The sequence below is a fragment of the Photinus pyralis genome, unplaced genomic scaffold (genome assembly GCF_008802855.1).
Source record: "Photinus pyralis isolate 1611_PpyrPB1 unplaced genomic scaffold, Ppyr1.3 Ppyr1.4_LG4, whole genome shotgun sequence".
Classification (NCBI taxonomy): Eukaryota; Metazoa; Arthropoda; class Insecta; order Coleoptera; family Lampyridae; genus Photinus; species Photinus pyralis.
The window spans coordinates 21385893-21405826 of NW_022170511.1; the positions used below are offsets into that span (position 1 = coordinate 21385893).

General features: G+C 34.8%; 1 protein-coding gene across 2 annotated transcripts; it reads left to right on the forward strand.

Moving 5' to 3' along the window:
- Positions 1-7790: 7790 nt before the first annotated feature.
- On the forward strand, positions 7791-15470 carry LOC116169312 (vanin-like protein 1). Of its 2 annotated transcripts, XM_031485376.1 has the most exons (9): positions 7791-7965; positions 8028-8136; positions 8186-8302; positions 8348-8491; positions 8543-8691; positions 13897-14108; positions 14156-14370; positions 14421-14629; positions 14684-15470. In XM_031485376.1, exons 2-9 carry the CDS (start codon positions 8080-8082, stop codon positions 15138-15140), a joined length of 1560 nt encoding a protein of 519 aa, XP_031341236.1. In that variant the 5' UTR covers positions 7791-7965; positions 8028-8079; the 3' UTR covers positions 15141-15470. The 2 variants fall into 2 exon arrangements, with proteins under 2 accessions (XP_031341236.1, XP_031341235.1); XM_031485375.1 differs by having other exon boundaries at positions 7791-8136.
- The last annotated feature ends 4464 nt before the right edge of the window (positions 15471-19934 follow it).

Here is a 19934-nt window from a genome sequence, read left to right on the forward strand (position 1 = left end):
ATGTAACAAGCGTATGGTAATCACCTACCTACTCAAATTAAACCATTTTGGCATGTCGACTTTTTCCAGAATTGAGTGCTTTATGGGCTTTGCGCATTTTTAATTGCCACTTGAACCTTTTCCTTCAATAGATTGGTCAAGGCCCCTGTTATTATTACAGCTTGTTTAAATAAATAGCGGATTTAAACCATTAGTTACAACGAGGAGGGTAAGTACCTATACAATTATGTAATAATGCGATTATATCATTGTTAAACAGCTATTATACGAGGCGTGTTTGTTAAGTATGTGCCATTTTGGGGTACCGATCACAAAAACATGTAAACTGTTTGTAACAATTTTATTTTTACATGAAAACCCACATAATTGCCGTCAATACTAAGGCATTTATCGTATTGAGAACAAGCTTTTGTATACTGTCATTGTTCAAAATAGATTTTCCGGAAGTTCTAGGCCTCTACTTTGCTTAATAACGAGATTAATTGGGATGATAGGATTTTCTTATTCAGAATATGATTACAGACTTATTTTTTTACTCACTTGATAATAATTATTATAAAATACAAAGTCATGAACCATTTACAACATTCTTCCACCTTGGGAAAGAAGCCTAATCGAACTTGGGCTCGAAAACAACGATATTATTACAACTGTCTACTGGAACCAGTGATCATTAATGGCCAGTTAAACCACGAGGCCGAAATCAAGAGCAGAATCGAACAAGCCAGGCAGACATTCACCAAATGAAAACACTCCTTACCGACAGAAACTTGAATACCATGCCAGACAGAAAAATATCAAAAGGAAGTCGCAAACGCCGTTCGGCAGCATTAAAGAAGAATAAATTCAAGACACAACATTCTTCGCTCTACATAGGGCTGCAGTTATAACTGATGAATTATAAACTGAAAGATAGGGGTAGTTTGCAATTAATATTCTAGAAATCTTCTTTCCGGGAAATATGACGTGTTTGCTCGAAAACATTCCAGAAGCGTTCGAGAACTTTCGAGAAAGATTGGCGTTTGCTATATGAGCAAATAGAATTGTGCTTCAATCAGTTCTAACATCGATGCGAAGTTCCCGCTCGTGTTATAAGTTGTAAGTGATGTGATAAATAATAATTATTATACAGAGTGTCTTAGATAAGATTCATACCATAGAAAACGAAATCGATTGACTACCAAAACGTGTATGGTATTGACTTAAGAACGCGGAAAAAGTCATCTGTGATCTACTTGTGGAGGGCGACATAGCTAGTCAATGAATAATTGAACCATCTAGCAGCCCTTGGACTGCGTAGACAACTGAACAAAGAAACAAAGAAAGATAGTTATCCCTTGGCCCGAATAGATGACACGCTAGATACGTTTACAGGTGCTAAATGGTTTTCCGCCCTACATATGAAAAGCGGCTACTGGGAAGTTGGTCTGGATCCTGAACATTGTGAGTACACTTCCTTTAGCATAGGGTTGGGTTTATGGTAATTTAGGGTCATGCCCTTTGGTTTGTGTAACGCATCCCCATTTCGGCCTGCATTCCTCTAAGAGCAGCTTCCACCAGGTTCCCGCGTCACCCTTTAATGTTCGTTCATGAACTGTCCATATTTCTGGTGGAAATATTGGATCCCTTCGATTCCCTCTTCTATTTGGTCGACCTATGTAATTGTCTTTGAACAAATGCAAAATTGGTTGTAGCTCTGGGGGTGTCACTTCGCGTAAGTCTTCGAAAGCTTCTTCAAGGTTTTCTACAGGTCCAAATGATAGAGCTACGAATAGAAACCAATTTCGAAAGAAAATTCAAAGGGCTGTAACTTTTGAACAAGTAGCCCAATCTTGGAACTGTTTAAAATTATGGATTCTAAAGGCCGGCCACATTCTATAAGAAAATTTCTTTTCCGGATCGATCTGATAGAATTTTTTTTGGGGCCTCAAAAAAGGCAGTGCATAAGCTTCCTTTTTTACCAAAAATCGACTGCACCAAAATTTCTCGGGAAAACACTTTTGCTTATTAATTTTGGTGCGTAGAATCCAAAACAATTCGTACTTTTTCGATTAGACTTCTCAATCAAAAGTTATAGACTGGAAACCAATTTCGAAAGAAAATTCAAAAGGCTGTAACTTTTGAACTAGTAGCCCAATCTTGGAACTGTTGAAATTATGGATTCTACAGGCCACATTCTATAAGAAAATGTTTTTTCCTGGTCGCACTGAAACAATTTTTTTTTCGGGGCAAAAAAAGGCAGTGTAAACCTTCCTTTTTTTACCAAAAATCGACTGCACCAAAATTTCTCGGGAAAACACTTTTGCTTATTAATTTTAGTGCGTAGAATCCAAAACAATTCGTACTTTTTCGATTAGACTTCTCAATCAAAAGTTATAGACTAGAAACCAATTTCGAAAGAAAATTCAAAAGGCTGTAACTTTTGAACTAGTAGCCCAATCTTGGAACTGTTTGAAATTATGGATTCTACAGGCCACATTCTATAAGAAAATTTTTTTTCCGGGTCGATCTGAGACAATTTTTTTTCGGGGCTCAAAAAAAGGCAGTGTATAACCTTCCTTTTTTTACCAAAAATCGACTGCACCAAAATTTCTCGGGAAAACACTTTTTCTTATTAATTTTGGGGCGTAGAATCCAAAACAATTCGAACTTTCTCAATCAGACTTCTCAATCAAAGTAGACTAGAAACTAGTGATATTAAATTAACGTTTTTTTTTAAGTGCGTAATATTACGTGTAAAATTACCAATTGTTTATGTTTTTTATGTATTTTATGTAATTTATGTAACTTAAATTTTTTTAAAAATACCGTAATTTTACAGTAAAATTACCAGTAATTTATGTTTTTTGCGTAATTTACAATTATTTGCATCTAACTTTTTCTTCATATTTCTTACTAACTGAAAAAGGTATAAAAAAAACTCGTTTGCGGGAGCACTCGAAGCTTGTAGATTCCGATTCAGAATAAAAACTCTTGATTGCGTTCCACATTTTTTCAAAGGTCCCCTGCTGTTTATTGGGTAATAAACAATAAACGACTGGAAACACAAATCCTCTTCTTTCGGCCATAACCACGCGATCCATAATGTTCAATCTACATACAGTTTTTTCATATCTCGGGACCAGTTCCCATAGGAGGCACATCCAAACATCAATATCCGCGCCGTACAAGGTGCATAATTGAAAGTAGATTTAATTAAGTGCAATTTAATTTGAGATTCGCCACCCGTTTGTAAAATTGTGAATATCCAAGCATTTGCACTCCTATTCTAAAACTTAATCGTTTCTTCGACCCCATGGCATAGCTAAATTTGACGCACGAACTGAAAAAATATAAATAAATGTATTTCCATTCATTTAAAATCTATGCAAATTGATATGTAAATATAGGTGCAACGAGTGATACATACATAAAGTTTCCATAACAACGACCAGGGCCAAAACGGGACGGAACCGAGACGGCGGGACCAAAACAGCGAGACTGAAATGTCCTGCTCCGGAAAAACATTATTATGTCATAAACCTAAACACGAAATAAACTTGACGTTTAACCATGGTCCAAAGGTTAACAAAACCCTTGCAATATAATGGATACAATCTTCGTCGCTTAAACTTGACTTATCTGCAGGTGAAGGTCACTGTCTCGAAAACAGAGAGAATACCCACAAAAAGAATGTGAAAGGCCTCGACGAGACGTAGGGTCAAACTTTGTAAAACTTTCCGAGGTGTACTGAAAAAATTGTAGTTTCCCTATACGTAGTAGCATTGACTAATACCCCAGTCAATGGTAGTAGGTATGTGCAGAATGTATAAGTATATGCGATCAAAAGAGTTGCTGTCGAGTCACCTTTGGAATTTTTGTTTACATGGGAAATCATATTTAACTTGAATTTCCAAAGGCGACTCGACGTCAATTCTTTTTTGATCGCCCGTTACTTGCCATTTACGTTTCATTTTATTCCTACTCCAGTGGTCCAGATATACTTACCTTATACTCGTACATGAATGTTGACATCGCATCGCGTTGGATATGGATACCTTGTCAATAATTCCCATATTTTGACCGCACATGTAATCCTGGAATTAGCGGCGGTCATGTATTTCCTCGCCAGTAGCTCAAGGTCCTTCGGAAGCCACCTCAGTGGTCTGTTTGAAATTATGGATTCTACAGGCCACATACTATAAGAAAATTTTCTTTCCGGGTCGATCTGAGACAATTTTTTCTTCGGGGCACAAAAAAAGGCAGTGTATAACCTTCCTTTTTTTACCAAAAATCGACTACACCAAAATTTCTCGGGAAAACACTTTTTCTTATTAATTTGGGTGCGTAGAATTCAAATCAATTCGTACTTTTTCGATCAGACTTCTCAATCAAAAGACTAGAAACCAATTTCGAAAGAAACTTCAAAGGGCTGTAACTTTTGAACTAGTAGCCCAATCTTGGAACTGTTTGAAATTATGGATTCTACAGGCCACATTCTATAAGAAAATTTTTTTTCCGGGTCGATCTGAGACAATTTTTTTTTCGGGGCTCAAAAAAAGGCAGTGTATAACCTTCCTTTTTTACCAAAAATCGACTACACCAAAATTTCTCGGGAAAACACTTTTTCTTATTAATTTGGGTGCGTAGAATCCAAATCAATTCGTACTTTTTCGATCAGACTTCTCAATCAAAAGTTATAGACTAGAAACCAATTTCGAAAAAAAATTCAAAGGGCTGTAACTTTTGAACTAGTAGCCCAATCTTGGAACTGTTTGAAATTATGGATTCTACAGGCCACATTCTATAAGAAAATTTTTTTTTTCCGGGTCGATCTGAGACAATTTTTTTTTCGGGGCTCAAAAAAAGGCAGTGTATAACCTTCCTTTTTTACCAAAAATCGACTACACCAAAATTTCTCGGGAAAACACTTCTTCTTATTAATTTTGGTGCGTAGAATCCAAAACAATTCGTACTTTTTCGATCAGACTTCTCAATCAAAAGTTATAGACTAGAAACCAATTTCGAAAAAAAATTCAAAGAGCTGTAACTTTTGAACTAGTAGCCCAATCTTGGAACTGTTTGAAATTATGGATTCTACAGGCCACATTCTATAAGAAAATTTTTTTCCGGGTCGATCTGAGACAATTTTTTTTTCGGGCTCAAAAAAAGGCAGTGTATAACCTTCCTTTTTTACCAAAAATCGACTGCACCCAAATTTCTCGGGAAAACACTTTTTCTTATTAATTTTGGTGCGTAGAATCCAAAACAATTCGTACTTTTTCGATCAGACTTCTCAATCAAAAGTTATAGACTAGAAACCAATTTCGAAAGAAAATTCAAAGGGCTGTAACTTTTGAACTAGTAGCCCAATCTTGGAACTGTTTGAAATTATGGATTCTACAGGCCACATTCTATAAGAAAATTTTTTTCCGGGTCGATCTGAGACAATTTTTTTTTCGGGGCTCAAAAAAAGGCAGTGTATAACCTTCCTTTTTTACCAAAAATCGACTGCACCAAAATTTCTCGGGAAAACACTTTTTCTTATTAATTTTGGTGCGTAGAATCCAAAACAATTCGTACTTTTTCGATCAGACTTCTCAATCAAAAGTTATAGACTAGAAACCAATTTCGAAAGAAAATTCAAAGGGCTGTAACTTTTGAACTAGTAGCCCAATCTTGGAACTGTTTGAAATTATGGATTCTACAGGCCACATTCTATAAGAAATTTTTTTTTCCGGGTCGATCTGAGACAATTTTTTTTTCGGGCCTCAAAAAAAGGCAGTGTACCTATAACCTTCCTTTTTTACCAAAAATCGACTGCACCAAAATTTCTTGGGAAAACACTTTTTCTTATTAATTTTTGTGCGTAGAATCCAAAACAATTCGTGCTTTTTCGATTAGATCTCTCAATATAAAGTTATGTACAAAAAACAAATTTCGAAAAAGAATTCAAACGGCTGTAACTTCTAGTAGCCCAATCTTCAAATTGTTTGAAATTATAGATTCTACGGGCCAAATTCTATAAGAAAATGTTTTTTCCCGGTCGATGTCAGACATTTTCTTCCGGCCTCAAAAAAAGGCAGTACTTTTAAGTTATTCAAATATTTGAGAACAATTTATAAATGTTTAGGGAATGTTTCCATTGTCACAAAATCAAATATAAAAATCCGATACAACTGAATGCTTAACGATCCTGGAGTGAAACTTTTTGACTTGATAGTCTACGTAACTTAAATACAATAGGGACCTTTCTTATATCCTTAAGACCATGTCTACCAATTTTCAAAGCGATCGCACGTTTCTAAACAAACTATCATGCACACGGACAAACACGGATGGTCAAAAATGGATCTGTTCCAAAATCGCTATGATTAATTTCAGAAAGGCGTACGTATTATGTGCACGACGTACGATCGCTTTGAAAAGTGGTACACGTATTCTTAAGGATATAACTGGTATAAGAAAGGTCCTGGTAGGTACCTCCTATGGGATAATATAATAATAATATTACGCTTTTACTCCCTTTAAATTTGTATATAACAATAGAAATATAAAAAAGCTAACCCCAATCAAAGTATAACTTGATTTTTTAAGTAGTATTAAGACTTTTATTCTATTTTAGATTATAATCTTTTTTATAAGCACCCAATTGAGGGTTTTAATTGGACTTTATGGCACAGAAATGTCAAAAATTGCCTACCAACGATTACTTTAATCATCAAACATTTATTATTCAGAACAATCATACAATCACGTTATTTATAGAATTTAAAAGTGCAATTGCTTGGATTAGAAATTGTAACATCATGAACCAACACCTTATCTTGAATTTCCTTTTTTTGAAGTACTCAAGTCACAGTCTCAGTATCCATAACAACACAAAAAACGCCAACTATAATCTACACCACTAATATTTGGTTAGGGACAAATTCCTACAAGAACTACTAATCCCTTTTAACTTTTTATAAATTGTGCTAAAATAAAATAAAACGTTGTATGTACCACGGGCATAATCGATTATGGCCCTCGAGAAATTAAAAGCCCTCCTTCGCCGGGCTTTAAACATTCTCTCGTGCCATAATCTTTTGATTATGCCCTTAATACATAAATAACTATTATCTAGTATACTATTTTAAATTTTTAATGCATTTGAGTGACAAGTATTTGAATACTTTGTACTTGTATTCGAATACTTTTCAAAGTAAGCTAATGAAATACGTTTCAAAGTATTCGAATACTTTTTGAAAGTATTCTGCCCAGCTCTGCCTGTGACGGTAAAATAAACGGAAGTTATTGAAAGCTTTAGGTGGTTGATTTTTCCTAGCAAATGAATGGTTTCCTCTTAAATGTCGACATAATAGTCACTAATGAAAGCTCCTCAACTGTTTTTACGGACGTTAAAGCTAAATCACCAACGGGCTGGTCACATCTCCGAAACGAATATTCCGGAGCCGAATTTTCGGAGGCGGCTCACTTATAATAGAACCCTCACCCCCTTTCAAAATTTGAAAGATATCCGCCAGAAGGATGATACTTACTTCATAATATCAACGGGTACGACCATTTTTAAATTCGAAACCATCGGATTTAAGATTTTCGTTGGGCCACCCTGTATAGAACCAAATCTGAGTACAATTTCGTGTATCCGTAAATACAATTTGCATAAATTATATCCACGCAAGCGTATTTCTAAGAAACGTCTATAGACCGAGTCATTCATATGACTATCTCACCGACCTTAATCATATTACCGCAAATTTTATGGATGGGCAAAGAAATTTTCACCAACGATGTACTTTTTCTATATGCGGTTTCCTTGTCCACTCACTATTTATATACTTGACCGCTTGCATTGGCAGTTCTACTTTCTTCAAGTTACCACGAGGTTTGAACGTAGCAAAACCACCTCGTGTTCTTTTGGCAGTAGTTTTAGACAACGCTCTGGTTATCTCAGAAGTGGCCTTGCGACGGTCGTAGCCACAGGTAGGTAATCCAGTTTGGTGTCCATCACACAATACAGACCTCATTTCCATTATTACCACAAGATCTCTCTGCCCGAGCACATGTGATAACGGGAGTTGTGTGGAAGTTAAAGAAATGTTGTTTACGAGTGTTGTAATTTTTGCTTTTTCATTCTCCACGTCGGGGGCCAAGGTAAGGCTTAAGTTCCTACTCTTTTGCATTAAAATGATGAGTTTTTTAGGATAGTTATAAGGCTGCGGTACTTGAACATTATCCTATAAAAGACACAAATTCTTATGAAGATTTAGTTAACACTGCAAAATTGTACCTGAATTACATTGAAGACGCTGCCAGAGAGGTTTGAATTTAGGTCTCATTGGACACTTCAGACGATAAATTTTAGCAAGCTGATATTATTGTTTTCCCGGAAGATGGCCTCACAGCGTCAGTTAACAGTGAGGACAGCCTTTGGGCTAGCAGTACCAAAGTTCCAAATCCAGAGCAAAAAATTTCACCTTGTGACGACAGGACTGGAATATATTCTGAGGTATGTAATGAAGTCACCTACTCAATAAATGCGGTCAAAACTTTTTTTTAGTTCTTGGTTGAGTTTTCCTGTGCTTCGAAAATGCATCGCATCTACTCGGTGATGAATCTAGTTGAGGCCGTTGAGAATCGTACAGGCGGTAGGCCAATTTTATATAATTCGAATGTTGTCTTCGACCGTAACGGTACTGTGATTGCGAGGTAAGAACCAATAATTGCTAGTCAATCTTGCAAATTTAATCAACAACCTGGAATAGTCCTAATATGAACGGTAAATAATAAATTATGTCCTTGGATAACACCGGAATCTTATTAAGTTAATATCTCATCAACCGTGAATGGCCAGTAATTAAGTAGAAGGTTAGAATTAATATTATATTAACAATGCTTCTACAAGAAGTACGTATTGAATAAACAAAAATAAATATATTTGCATAACTTAAGTTGTGTAAGGTGTAACAATTTTTCTTTTTTCATAAAACCTCAAATGCCAGCATACCAATTGCTCAACTTTTGTAGGCCTTGATACTTGAACTTTACGCAGACTATTATTATACAGGGTGACACCTTTAACACTTTCAATACCTAGATGATATTTTTTTTCTATTATAGATAGGTATTACTGTATGATAGAGGGGGAACCAAAAAGGGCCATATAATTTAGGTGCAATCGTAGTCTCCCAAAATGTTGAATTGTAACGTATCACTTGTCATAGATCATTGAAAATGCTTTGGACTGACCATTAGTAATTTATTTAATAAAGTAATTTGGTAATGAAATGTAATAAAACAAATTTATTAGATCTAGTGATAGTTTGGAAAGATAATGTGGACAATAATGTACCCGGGCAACCTTTGCATATTCTTGCTCGTTGTTTTGAATACTTTGGTATGAAATACACCAATAAAAGTTCTATTAGACGAAATCAATCTGTTTCAAATTAATTACAAGAGCAATGGAAGTGAATAAAAGACGAGTTTTAGCCCAAAATGGGAATTTATACCATAAGTGCGCAGTCAAGGTACCGTGGTATTTTCTGTATGGTATGTATGTACGAGTATATGCACTGATGTCTGCAAATAAGGCAAGCAGAGGTAAAATAAGAGAAAAGAAAAAACGAGAAGTGTAGATTTTAATTGGTAAAACCTAATTACACAAAAGGTCGATCACGCAACATTATAAATAGGTGATTCATTGGACATATTTATTGAGAACCATTAATGACAAATCAGCTGCTATTAGATGAGTATGGGTTTCGTACTTTGGAGAAAAATGTCATTAAATAAAGCTTAATATGCGAAACTTGAATGATATGTGCACCTGTTAGCACAATTTTGCTAAACATCCAGTAAATAATGCTTTTCCGATTTAAAATCTACTACGACCATATATGGTATAGCTATAGACTACTTATACACTGTGGACAGGGCGGTAAAAAAAACACCTGATATGTAACGTTTCTTACAGCGGAGTTGCTGGCGATTCTGAAAAGCTTTGGAATGGTGAAAAGTCTCTATTGAATATGGTGCGATAACAGATTCACAAATGATTACCCTAGAGTTTAAATTTAGTCCGGTACACCACTTTAAAAATAATGTTATTATAAGGCATTAAATTGTACACAAATTGTTTAACACAAACCAAACTATACGGTTAATTTGCCCGATTTCTTTGAATTGAATTACTAGATCTCGCATGTTCTATTGATACTAACTAAAGTAACCACAATGGGCGACATAAATATCACTCTAATAAACGAAATAAAAGAAAAATGGAGCAAATTCTATCAAAAAAACGCAAAAATGTCCATATTACCTACGTTAAATTTATAATATTCACCCTAAAACCATAAAGCATTTGAGTTATCTACTGTATAGACATTACAGTCTATAATTATCCGCAACACGGTAAATTCCCAACACATTTGCACGATAAATATACGGAAATGTATAGGAAACATAAACCACATATTTTTGCAATGTATCAAGCATCTAAATGTAAGAAGTGACGGATCTGTTATTACAGCACATATAGATCAAATAACTATACAGGGTGGTGACTTGCGTAACGCATCATAGGGATTTCAATGTAAAATTCATAACATGCGATTATTGGCTCCCCAAATTATTTTAGAGCAAAAATGTATTAAAGTTTTTTGTAGAAAACATTTTTTTACGCCAATCAACCGTATTAGTTTTCAATTTTTTTCATATAAAGACGGAAAATTGGAAAAATAAAACCCGCATCTTTTTCAATAATCTGCGATGCCATGGAATTTTCTAAAACAAAAAGATATCCAGTTATCAATTAGCAGCAGTTCGAAATGGATTTTATGATCGACTTGGTTACTGTCTTGCAGTTAATGGTGACTTATTCGAACATTTATTGTAAATTGTTATATTAGGAAACCGTTTTTAGTAATTTGGTCTTTCTTTATGTTGAATTCGCTGTTCTAAATATAATACTTTTTGATAGAATTTGATTTGTTTTATAGCAGACATTCCATGGCATGACGGATATTGGCGTAGTTTTTGTATTATAAAATTCCATGGCATCACAGATGATTGACAAAGATGGGGGTTTTATTTTTCCAATTTTCCGTCTTTATTATGCAAAAAATTGAAAACTAATACGGTTGATTGAGGTAAAAAAAATTGTTTCTACAAAAACCTTAATACATTTTTGCTCTAAAATAATTTGGGGAGCCAATAATCGCATGTTATGAATTTTACATTGAAATCTCTACGATGCGTTTGGAAGTCACCACCCTGTATACAATGTGTCCAAGATGAGAATGTCTATCATGGGCGTCTTAGATACAATAAAATAAAAACTACTTTCGCATTGCAACTATTTAAGCTCTACAAGATAGATTTCAGAGATTTTCAATACGACGTTTCGTTTCGGAGAATTCATCATCAATTATCTCTAAAGGAAGTATAAGTACATACTGTATGGAGTAGCATTTTTCATTATGATTACAACAATGTGTGGTACAAAAAGAAACATAAAAGTTGGAAACTATATTGGTTTCAGCAGGATGGTGCACCCGCGCACAACGCCCTAATCGTGTGAGAATACCTATCTAAAAAATAGAAAATTTCTATTATAGGTATTCTCGCACGCTTAGGGCTTTGGGAACCATCCTAGTGAAGCCAAAAATTTCCAACTTTTCTTTTTTTGTGTGCTGTACATCGCTATACTCGTAATAAGAAATGCTACTCAATAAAATACGTACTTTTTTCCGGTCCATATAAAAATTTGAAGTTGATGATGGTTTCTCCCAAACGAAACGTTGTATTGAAAGTCACTCAACGTTGTTCTTTTCTAGAGCTCAAATAGTGACAATGAGAAAATGTTTGTTTATGTTTGTGTATCTGTTCAAATAAAGGGTAGTAACCACTCCGGCTGAAATGTACATAGATTGCGGAAATCCTAAGATTTCAGCAAGGTTGCAGTGAATTCGAGGGGATTGTCGGTCCTAAAACCCTCATTTTATTCACTATGCCACGGGAACGTATAACCATAATGGAAACCTACATTTTGCAAGAATAACGTGTCTTACGCGCAAATAATCACAAATAATACGCAGAAAATTCGTGTTAAAACGGTACATGCCATTTTTACGCTTGCACAAGTTAATGTTAACATCAACAACCGGAAAATGTCAATTTTTAGCGGTTCCAACCCTTATAAAAAGGGTTCCCACTCACACTTCGAAGTGCTAAACCTTCCAAAATTGTTTCTTAGGGTCTCGGGAAGCTTCATGCAAAATACGAACGTATACCATCAGAAGGCAAAAAGATTTCGGTGAGATTGCGGTAAGACTTCGGCGGGATTTGGGGATTTCGGCGAGATTTCTGGGAATTTGGAGTGATTTCCTTGAATTCGGCAGGATTGCGGAGAATTCGGCGAGATTTCGGAAGTGATTACCTCTCTGATAAAAACAAAATCGGTAAATTTCGATTTTTCTGGTATATCTTCGTGGAAGTAATCGGAATTTTCCAGTTTTCTTGAGAGCATGATCATAACTCTTTAATTGCGCATCTTTTCCCTAATTTGACCATCTCATATATCCTCTATGGTTTCCCAGATCCTCCCCCGATTAAAAAATCCCCACATATACAAATATAAAGTTTAACAAACACAAAATACCACAGGTAACGTTTTAGCGAAAGTTGATTATATTTCCGTTAAAATCTCAAGCTTCCTTTAAAAAATTAAAGACAGACGTTTTAAAAGTATTTCTGAAAAATGTGGCAAAGCAAATTAGTACATTTGTTGAAGATCTTGAAAACTGAAACTAAGTACAGGCAACCTTTTGCTTATGAAACAAATTTTTTAAGTAAACTCGAAAATTATTCATAAAAAATTAATTCATTGTCCAACGGCTAGCTTCTAACAAAATTTTTCCCAGTGACGTACTTACTGAAAATTCTTCCTTTTTCTTGTTTCTCTGAAGTGTGATTTCAAAATTCTTCTTTTGTAATTGCTTGCTCGTAAACAATCAAACACAAAATTATAGTTTCGAAATATATTCAATAAAAGATGCGACTCGAAATTACATTTATCTTTCTTTTCTATTTATGATTTTTTGTATTTTGTATTTTGCAAAATTAAACAGAGGTCTTTTTATACACAGTTCCTCTAAAATAATTAGAAAGAACCCATTACTTTTTCTCTAAAAGTTTTCTTTAATGGAAAACAGAGCAAAATTAATTGTAGGTAAATAAAATCCAGTTCAAGTGAGCTTTTTAATGGTAAAACAAACATGCATAAATAGCAAAAATTCTCTTACTAAATTCTTACTTTTGACAATTCTGAATTTAATTTGGACGTAAAAAATAGCATTGTCATTATTTGTAAACGTCATGTTATATCGTATTCCCCGTCCCATTTGAAATTAAGAATGACAGATGTTATTAGAATACATAATTATCGGTTTCACTTTATCTACTCTTGCGGTTAAAGAGCGACTTGGCATACTCATTCAAACCTATTAAAATGTCATCTGCTGTAAATTAAAAGTTCTTTAGATGTAGGTGTTTAACGTTAAAATCCTAGTTCACAAGAGTCTTTAATCATTCCGAACGTAATTAATGACACTCACTCGCTTGCTGGTATTGTTTATTTAGTAAAATTCGCATTAAATTGCCCAAACTATTTGAATCACTGTAACTTCTCCAGGCTGGAGCACAAGATATTTTTCAGAAAGCTTTTCCCGTATTAATTTTTCCCAAAGGGTAAATATTGCATTTTTCCTTTATAGGTACCTAGGTAATTAGTGTCTGATAACTTGCGTGATACCAAAACTATATAGCATGTCAAAATCCAAGAGGTTAACATATGCGCAAACCCAATTTTTGGTATGCTGATTTATATTTACCTACAATGATTTATTTTAGGCATAGGAAGATTAATCTATACGAAGAATACTATTACCAACCAGGTCTGAATACGATTACTACTTTCACTACCGACTTTGGTGTAACATTTGGAACGTTTATTTGTTTCGATATATTTTTTCAAAGTCCAGCAGACGACCTATTGAAAAAAGCTAACGTAACAGACATTGCATTTTCAACTTCTTGGTATCAAGAACTTCCATTTTTTATAGGTAAAGCACATATTTAGTTGTCATGCGAGTTTAACAGCATGTTTCAGGAAATAGCGTGCAACACGCCTATGCCGTTTTGAACGGTGTAAACTTTCTAGCATCAGGTATGAGCGACCTGGATTTAGGAATGGGAGGTAGTGGTATTTATTCGGCAAATGGAGATGTACTCGCTGCATTCATATCTGGAAAAAATGATTCCAAGCTGTTAATTGCCGATGTGCCTAAAGTAAAAACCAGGAGAGACTCCTCAAATCGCTGTCATGTATGTAACACTGAGGCGTTAAAAACGTGTTTACACCGGTATTCTTCTAGAAAGGTGGAGGAAATCCGAAGTCTTCGTTCGCTCCTCACATTAATCTCCGCGAAACTTTACCTGCAAGATTAAAAAACCACACGTTGCAATCAATAGACTTAAATGAACCGTACATTTACAGAACTGTGTGCGGGAGCACTAAATTCTGCTGTACATTTAATGCAGGTATCAGACGAACGTCAGATGAGGTCCCAACTTATTCGTATAAGTAAGTAGACAACTAAACAACCTAAAATCCTAACCATCGTAATTGATTTCTTAGATTACTGGCCTATGATGGAGTTACACAATTGGACGAGAAATCCCTTGGATTTAGACAGTGCGCTATTATCGCTTGCGCCAATAGCAGCGTTGAATCATGTGGACATCGAAATGAAAAACCACCTACTGGAATTTACTTTGAAGACTTGTCAATTACGGGCTCTTTTGAAAATATTGAATCACGGTACATGCCGCTAACCGTAACTTATGATCTTCTACCAGCAAATCATTACGTATTTTGCAAGAAAAATGACAGCAGTAAAGTAGATGTGAGCATGTACACAACGAGAGCGATGGACGATCTTATGACTTTTGGAATACTTGGCAGAGCGTTTCAGAACGACAATAAGCCACCCGGGAGAATGACTTATGCAAATAGTTCAAATAAGACCAAAGCCAATACACTTCGAGTAGTTTTACTATTAGCCATGTTTTACGTAAATCCATTTTCATTTTAAACTAATTGCATCTTTTGTGAATAGCAGATTGTTCATTCACAGCGAAAAACCGTCGGGATTTAGTTTAATTGAAAATAATTTTAAATAGTTAATTCATGCACCCTATAAAGGGTGCTTCGAGTGGAGTGCTGCCCTGGGATTGGATAGTAAAATTATGACAAAATGGGAAAGCATGCCCAAATCTTAGACAAAGCCGTCAGTCATCTTATATATTATATGTATATTGTCGGGAGAAAATTAGAGAAACTCATATCTCCCAAAACGAAAAATCGTATGTTATGAATTGTAACTGAACAGATCTTTGAATAAAATCGAATTCATTTAAATATGTAAATGTGATTGAGTGCCGTTTACAGTGTCTCCCAACTAAAATTTGTACCTTCAAACATGATTATACACGCATGGTCATAAGAAGTTAAACTTAACGGTTTTACCGGTGAACAGAATTCCTCAAAGGTGTAAAAGGCCTTTCTTTATACAATCTTTAAACACTTTCGCGGGAAGGCATCTAACATTTACAGGTAAAGAATTTCTGGGATGTTGTCAGGGTGTTGTGCGTGTGCTGTTGGACGTTCCATTTGAGACTGTTAACGCTATTTCTTGCGTAGCACAAGGGTGATCTGCCATCCACAATGTTTTATGGTACTTCCAAATCAGAGTGTGGAAATGATGTCGTCAACTTGTTTGCAGACTCCTTTAGTTCCGTATATACACGCGCCACAGCCACAAACAATGTTCTAAACTCTGTTAGTACGTCCTGAATAAGTATAAGTAGTCTAAACATTACTAACAAAATTATCCTGTCAAAGATAAATCCATTAAACGTTAGCATATCCTCAGGTCCTGATGGTATTCCCTCTTACCTGTTGAAACAATGTCAATTTCCTCTTCTCGGTCCTCTTCAAATATTGTTACTAGATCTCTTAGTGAAGGAGTTTTCCCTGACATTTGGAAATTTAGTTATATTATTCCTATCTACAAAACCAAGAATAAAGCGGATATGTCCAATTAATAGGGCTATATCGATTATGTCAGTAATACCAAAATTGTTCGAAGGTATTATAACAAATACTTTATTTCCATTACTTAAAAGCACTATAATTGACGAACAACATGGCTTTTCCCTAGTAGTTCCACAAACACCAACCTTTTAACTTATCAGCATTACATTCTTAGTTGTTTTGATGAAAATACACAATTAGATTCCATATATTTTGACTTCTCTAAGGCATTTGATAGAGTAAACCATGATATCTTGTTATCTAAACTTTCTCTCGTTGGTTTATGTGATCCAATATTGTCATCGCTTCGTTCTTATCTAACAAACGGAATTCAAATGGTGAAATATCAAAACTTAATATCTAAACCAATATATGTCTCATCTGGTGTTCCTCAAGGTGCACAGTTAGCTCCACTGTTATTCTTAATATTTATAAACGATATCAAATCGTCCAAAATATTATTGTTCGCGGATGATATAAAAATATTCAGTCCAATAAAATCAATCAATGACTGTATCAATCTGCAATTGGATATCAACGCACTCAGCCTATGGTGTGAAACAAATCGGATAGAACTTAATCTCACTAAAAGCTTTAGTATAACTTTCCATCGTACTGTAAATCCTAGTCAATTTACATACACCATAAATAATTGTGCACTTGAAAGAAAATCTAGCGTTACTGATCTTAGAGTTATTTTCTCTTCTGATCTTTCGTATCAGAATCACATTGATTTTATTTGTAATAAAGCACCGAGACAACTTGGATTTATGCTGCGCTTATCAAAAAACTTTCGCAGTCACTTTATCCTTAAATTAATGTACCTGACTCTTGTTCGTTCCTCTATCGAATACTGTTCCCAAGTTTGATCTCCCTATTATTCCACTCCTATTTCAAAACTCGAAAAGCTGCAGTACAAATTTCTTCGTTTCTTCAGGTTTAGGTTACGTCTGAATTCATTTATTCATTCTTCATTCATTCTTACCTCTCCGTTCTTAAGGTATTAAGCATTAATACTTTGCTTGCTTGTCGTCAGTTTCTGGATTTTGTCTTTTTTTATAAACGGTTGTATTGACTCGACATATTTGATGGAATTAATAACATTTAATGTTCCTGGAAGAACTCTTAGATTTAGTCAATCTTTTAGTATAAAACTGTATAAAACCACAGATTTAAATATACTATATTCAATCAAACGTTATATTTACAACACTTCCCGATTATAAGAATGATGCGTTTCGCAAACTCCTATCCGCAAATTGAAATAATCGGAGTTAGTCTATCTGAACTTAAAGATAATCGTAAGTTGTTAGTAAATAATGGCGACAAATCATAATATACCAATGTTAGTTTAGTTAGTTAGATTATTGCTCACTGTATTTATTTTTAATTTCCTTTTTCCAGTAATTTAAGCATAATTACCTTTTTTGTATGTGAATTGTACACAAAACTTTAATTTCTTGGGGCCTTTGCCGTAAGATTTAATAAATAAATAAATAAATTGTTGAAATAGGAGACCCATTTCCAATCGCAAGGATTTACTTTACGTAATTTCCAATTGAGTTTGATACGTTTAGTTAATGAATATTTCCCTGCAAATGGTTTTCAATTTATTACTGGTAAGGTGTATTTGTAAGTTTGATGGATTTAGAGATAAGGGTAGTAGTAAATAGCATGATCACGATTTAGAATTTACCTATCTATTTGCTGAAATTCAACGTAAACTGAATAAAACGAATGTAAAGTGAAATGGAGGTTGGATCTACATTTATGTTTCATCAATATATTCATTTCTATTACAATAATTACGTCTGCCACCAAGATACTTAGGCATCTAGGTAAAAATAACTATTTCAGCTACAAGGGAGAGGTAAAAAAATTCGCATTTAAATGGTAGAGAAATTTATATGTAGAGCTAGCCGTGAATCTTTTAATTATTAAGCAGAAAAAGTTCAAATTAAATTAATTGGTTCGTTAATTTAATTCAAGAAGGGATGGGCAACCCCTTTATGTGCAAAAACCTATTACATTTTACGCCCAACCGTGGGATTTAAAAGAAACATGTAGTGCAAAGGAATATTTGTGGTTTCCGTCCCCAAAGAACGGTATAACCAAAGAGTGTTACTCTTTGGTATGGTTGTAGGACAATTCGCACCCGAATAATTCGCTCTCGGACATTTCGCACCAAGGAAAATTCGCACCAAAGATATTTCGCACCCGGACGTTTCGCTCCCGGACAATTCGCACCCGGATAATTCGCACCGGAATAATTCGCACCAGAATTTCGCTCCCCTGAGAGGGTATTTTGTGTATGGTTGACTTTTAACACAGAAAGTCGGCTGTGAAGTATTAAATTAACTCAGAGCTTGAAATCTCCAATATTACTCACCAATATCGCGTTTTATTACTTTGTGAATGTAATAGACGTATACCTACATTTAAAATTTGGGTACTTTCAATATTAAGGTATAATTTGGAATCGTGACGTCCATTTTGTGTTCAAAGTCTAAATGGGATAATTTATTAATATTGAATAAAAGTTCTCTAAACCGTTCCCATATAATTTAATAGAACGAAGTGATACACTACAAGTTTCGACCAACGGTCATCTTCAGGTGATCTACAAGATGGTAGAGATCATTGAGGAAAGACTATAGCTATAAAATTTACAATATAGATGGAAAACAATTAAAAACCCAAAAGGGCAGTAAAACTGGAAAGCCCAACGACCATATCCGTGGTTGGTTCCAGAGTAAAATTGAAATTTGAAGAGGTTGATAAACTAAATTTTTGCAAGGGAGGGCCGAACCTAAAAACTAACATTAGACGACGGTATAAGCAACGATGAAACTTACGTATAAAAAAGTCAAAAGGTCAAAAGGCGATATCCTAACTAATAAAATACCCAATTAAGGGCTTTGAAACTGGAAACCATCTGCACTTCCAAAATCAGTGCTCGGTTTAGCTAATCTTACCTTGTCATCGTTGGCCTAGATCCTGGCATTGCATGTTAAACTAAGAGCCGATGGATCCTTCTTTGCTCTTCTCGCTCGACACAGCCATGATGAGCAGTTTTGGAGTTTAAGGTTCTTAGCAAAGAGGTACATGTATCCTTCATAGATTATGTATCTCTTTCCCCTTTTCGTTGTACCGAACTCCTTTGTTACGCGCCCCGTATAGTTTGCACCCCCTAAATCTCATATCCATTATCAACTTTTTGTAATAAATCAAATTTCAACTTTTAGCCTCAGGGACAAGTCCATTTTTGATGATATTTTCCTTGATTTTGGCATTTTAATGTGGCACTTAAATATTTATGTTGGTTAAACAATAGCCATACAATTTGTAGAGGAATAATTTTTTTAATAGTATTTATGAGGCAAGAATTCATACGTACAATCCTATGTACCTTTTTAAATGGAATGAACCATATCAAAGCAGTAGAGATTTTTCGTACTTCCGAGACTAAAGTGACAACTTCACTCCATTATGACAAGTACTGAAGTGTCACTTTTTGTCCCGCCGGGATTAAATTTTACGAAAATCCCGGAAGGATGAAATTACTAACAAAGCAATTTCAGTAGGTTCTTCCACATTTTGTATGCGGCACTACTTCTTAAACGCATCGTACTGCTGTTCATATAGCTTTTGGATTTCGGTGGTATCAATTCTTTACCTACTTTGGTTGCTTTTTATCAATATCAAATACACGTTTGTCACCCACCACCAAAATTATGACACTAGCAATGACAGTTCCTATGGTAACTTGTTGAGCAGCGATTTTTTGAAAGAA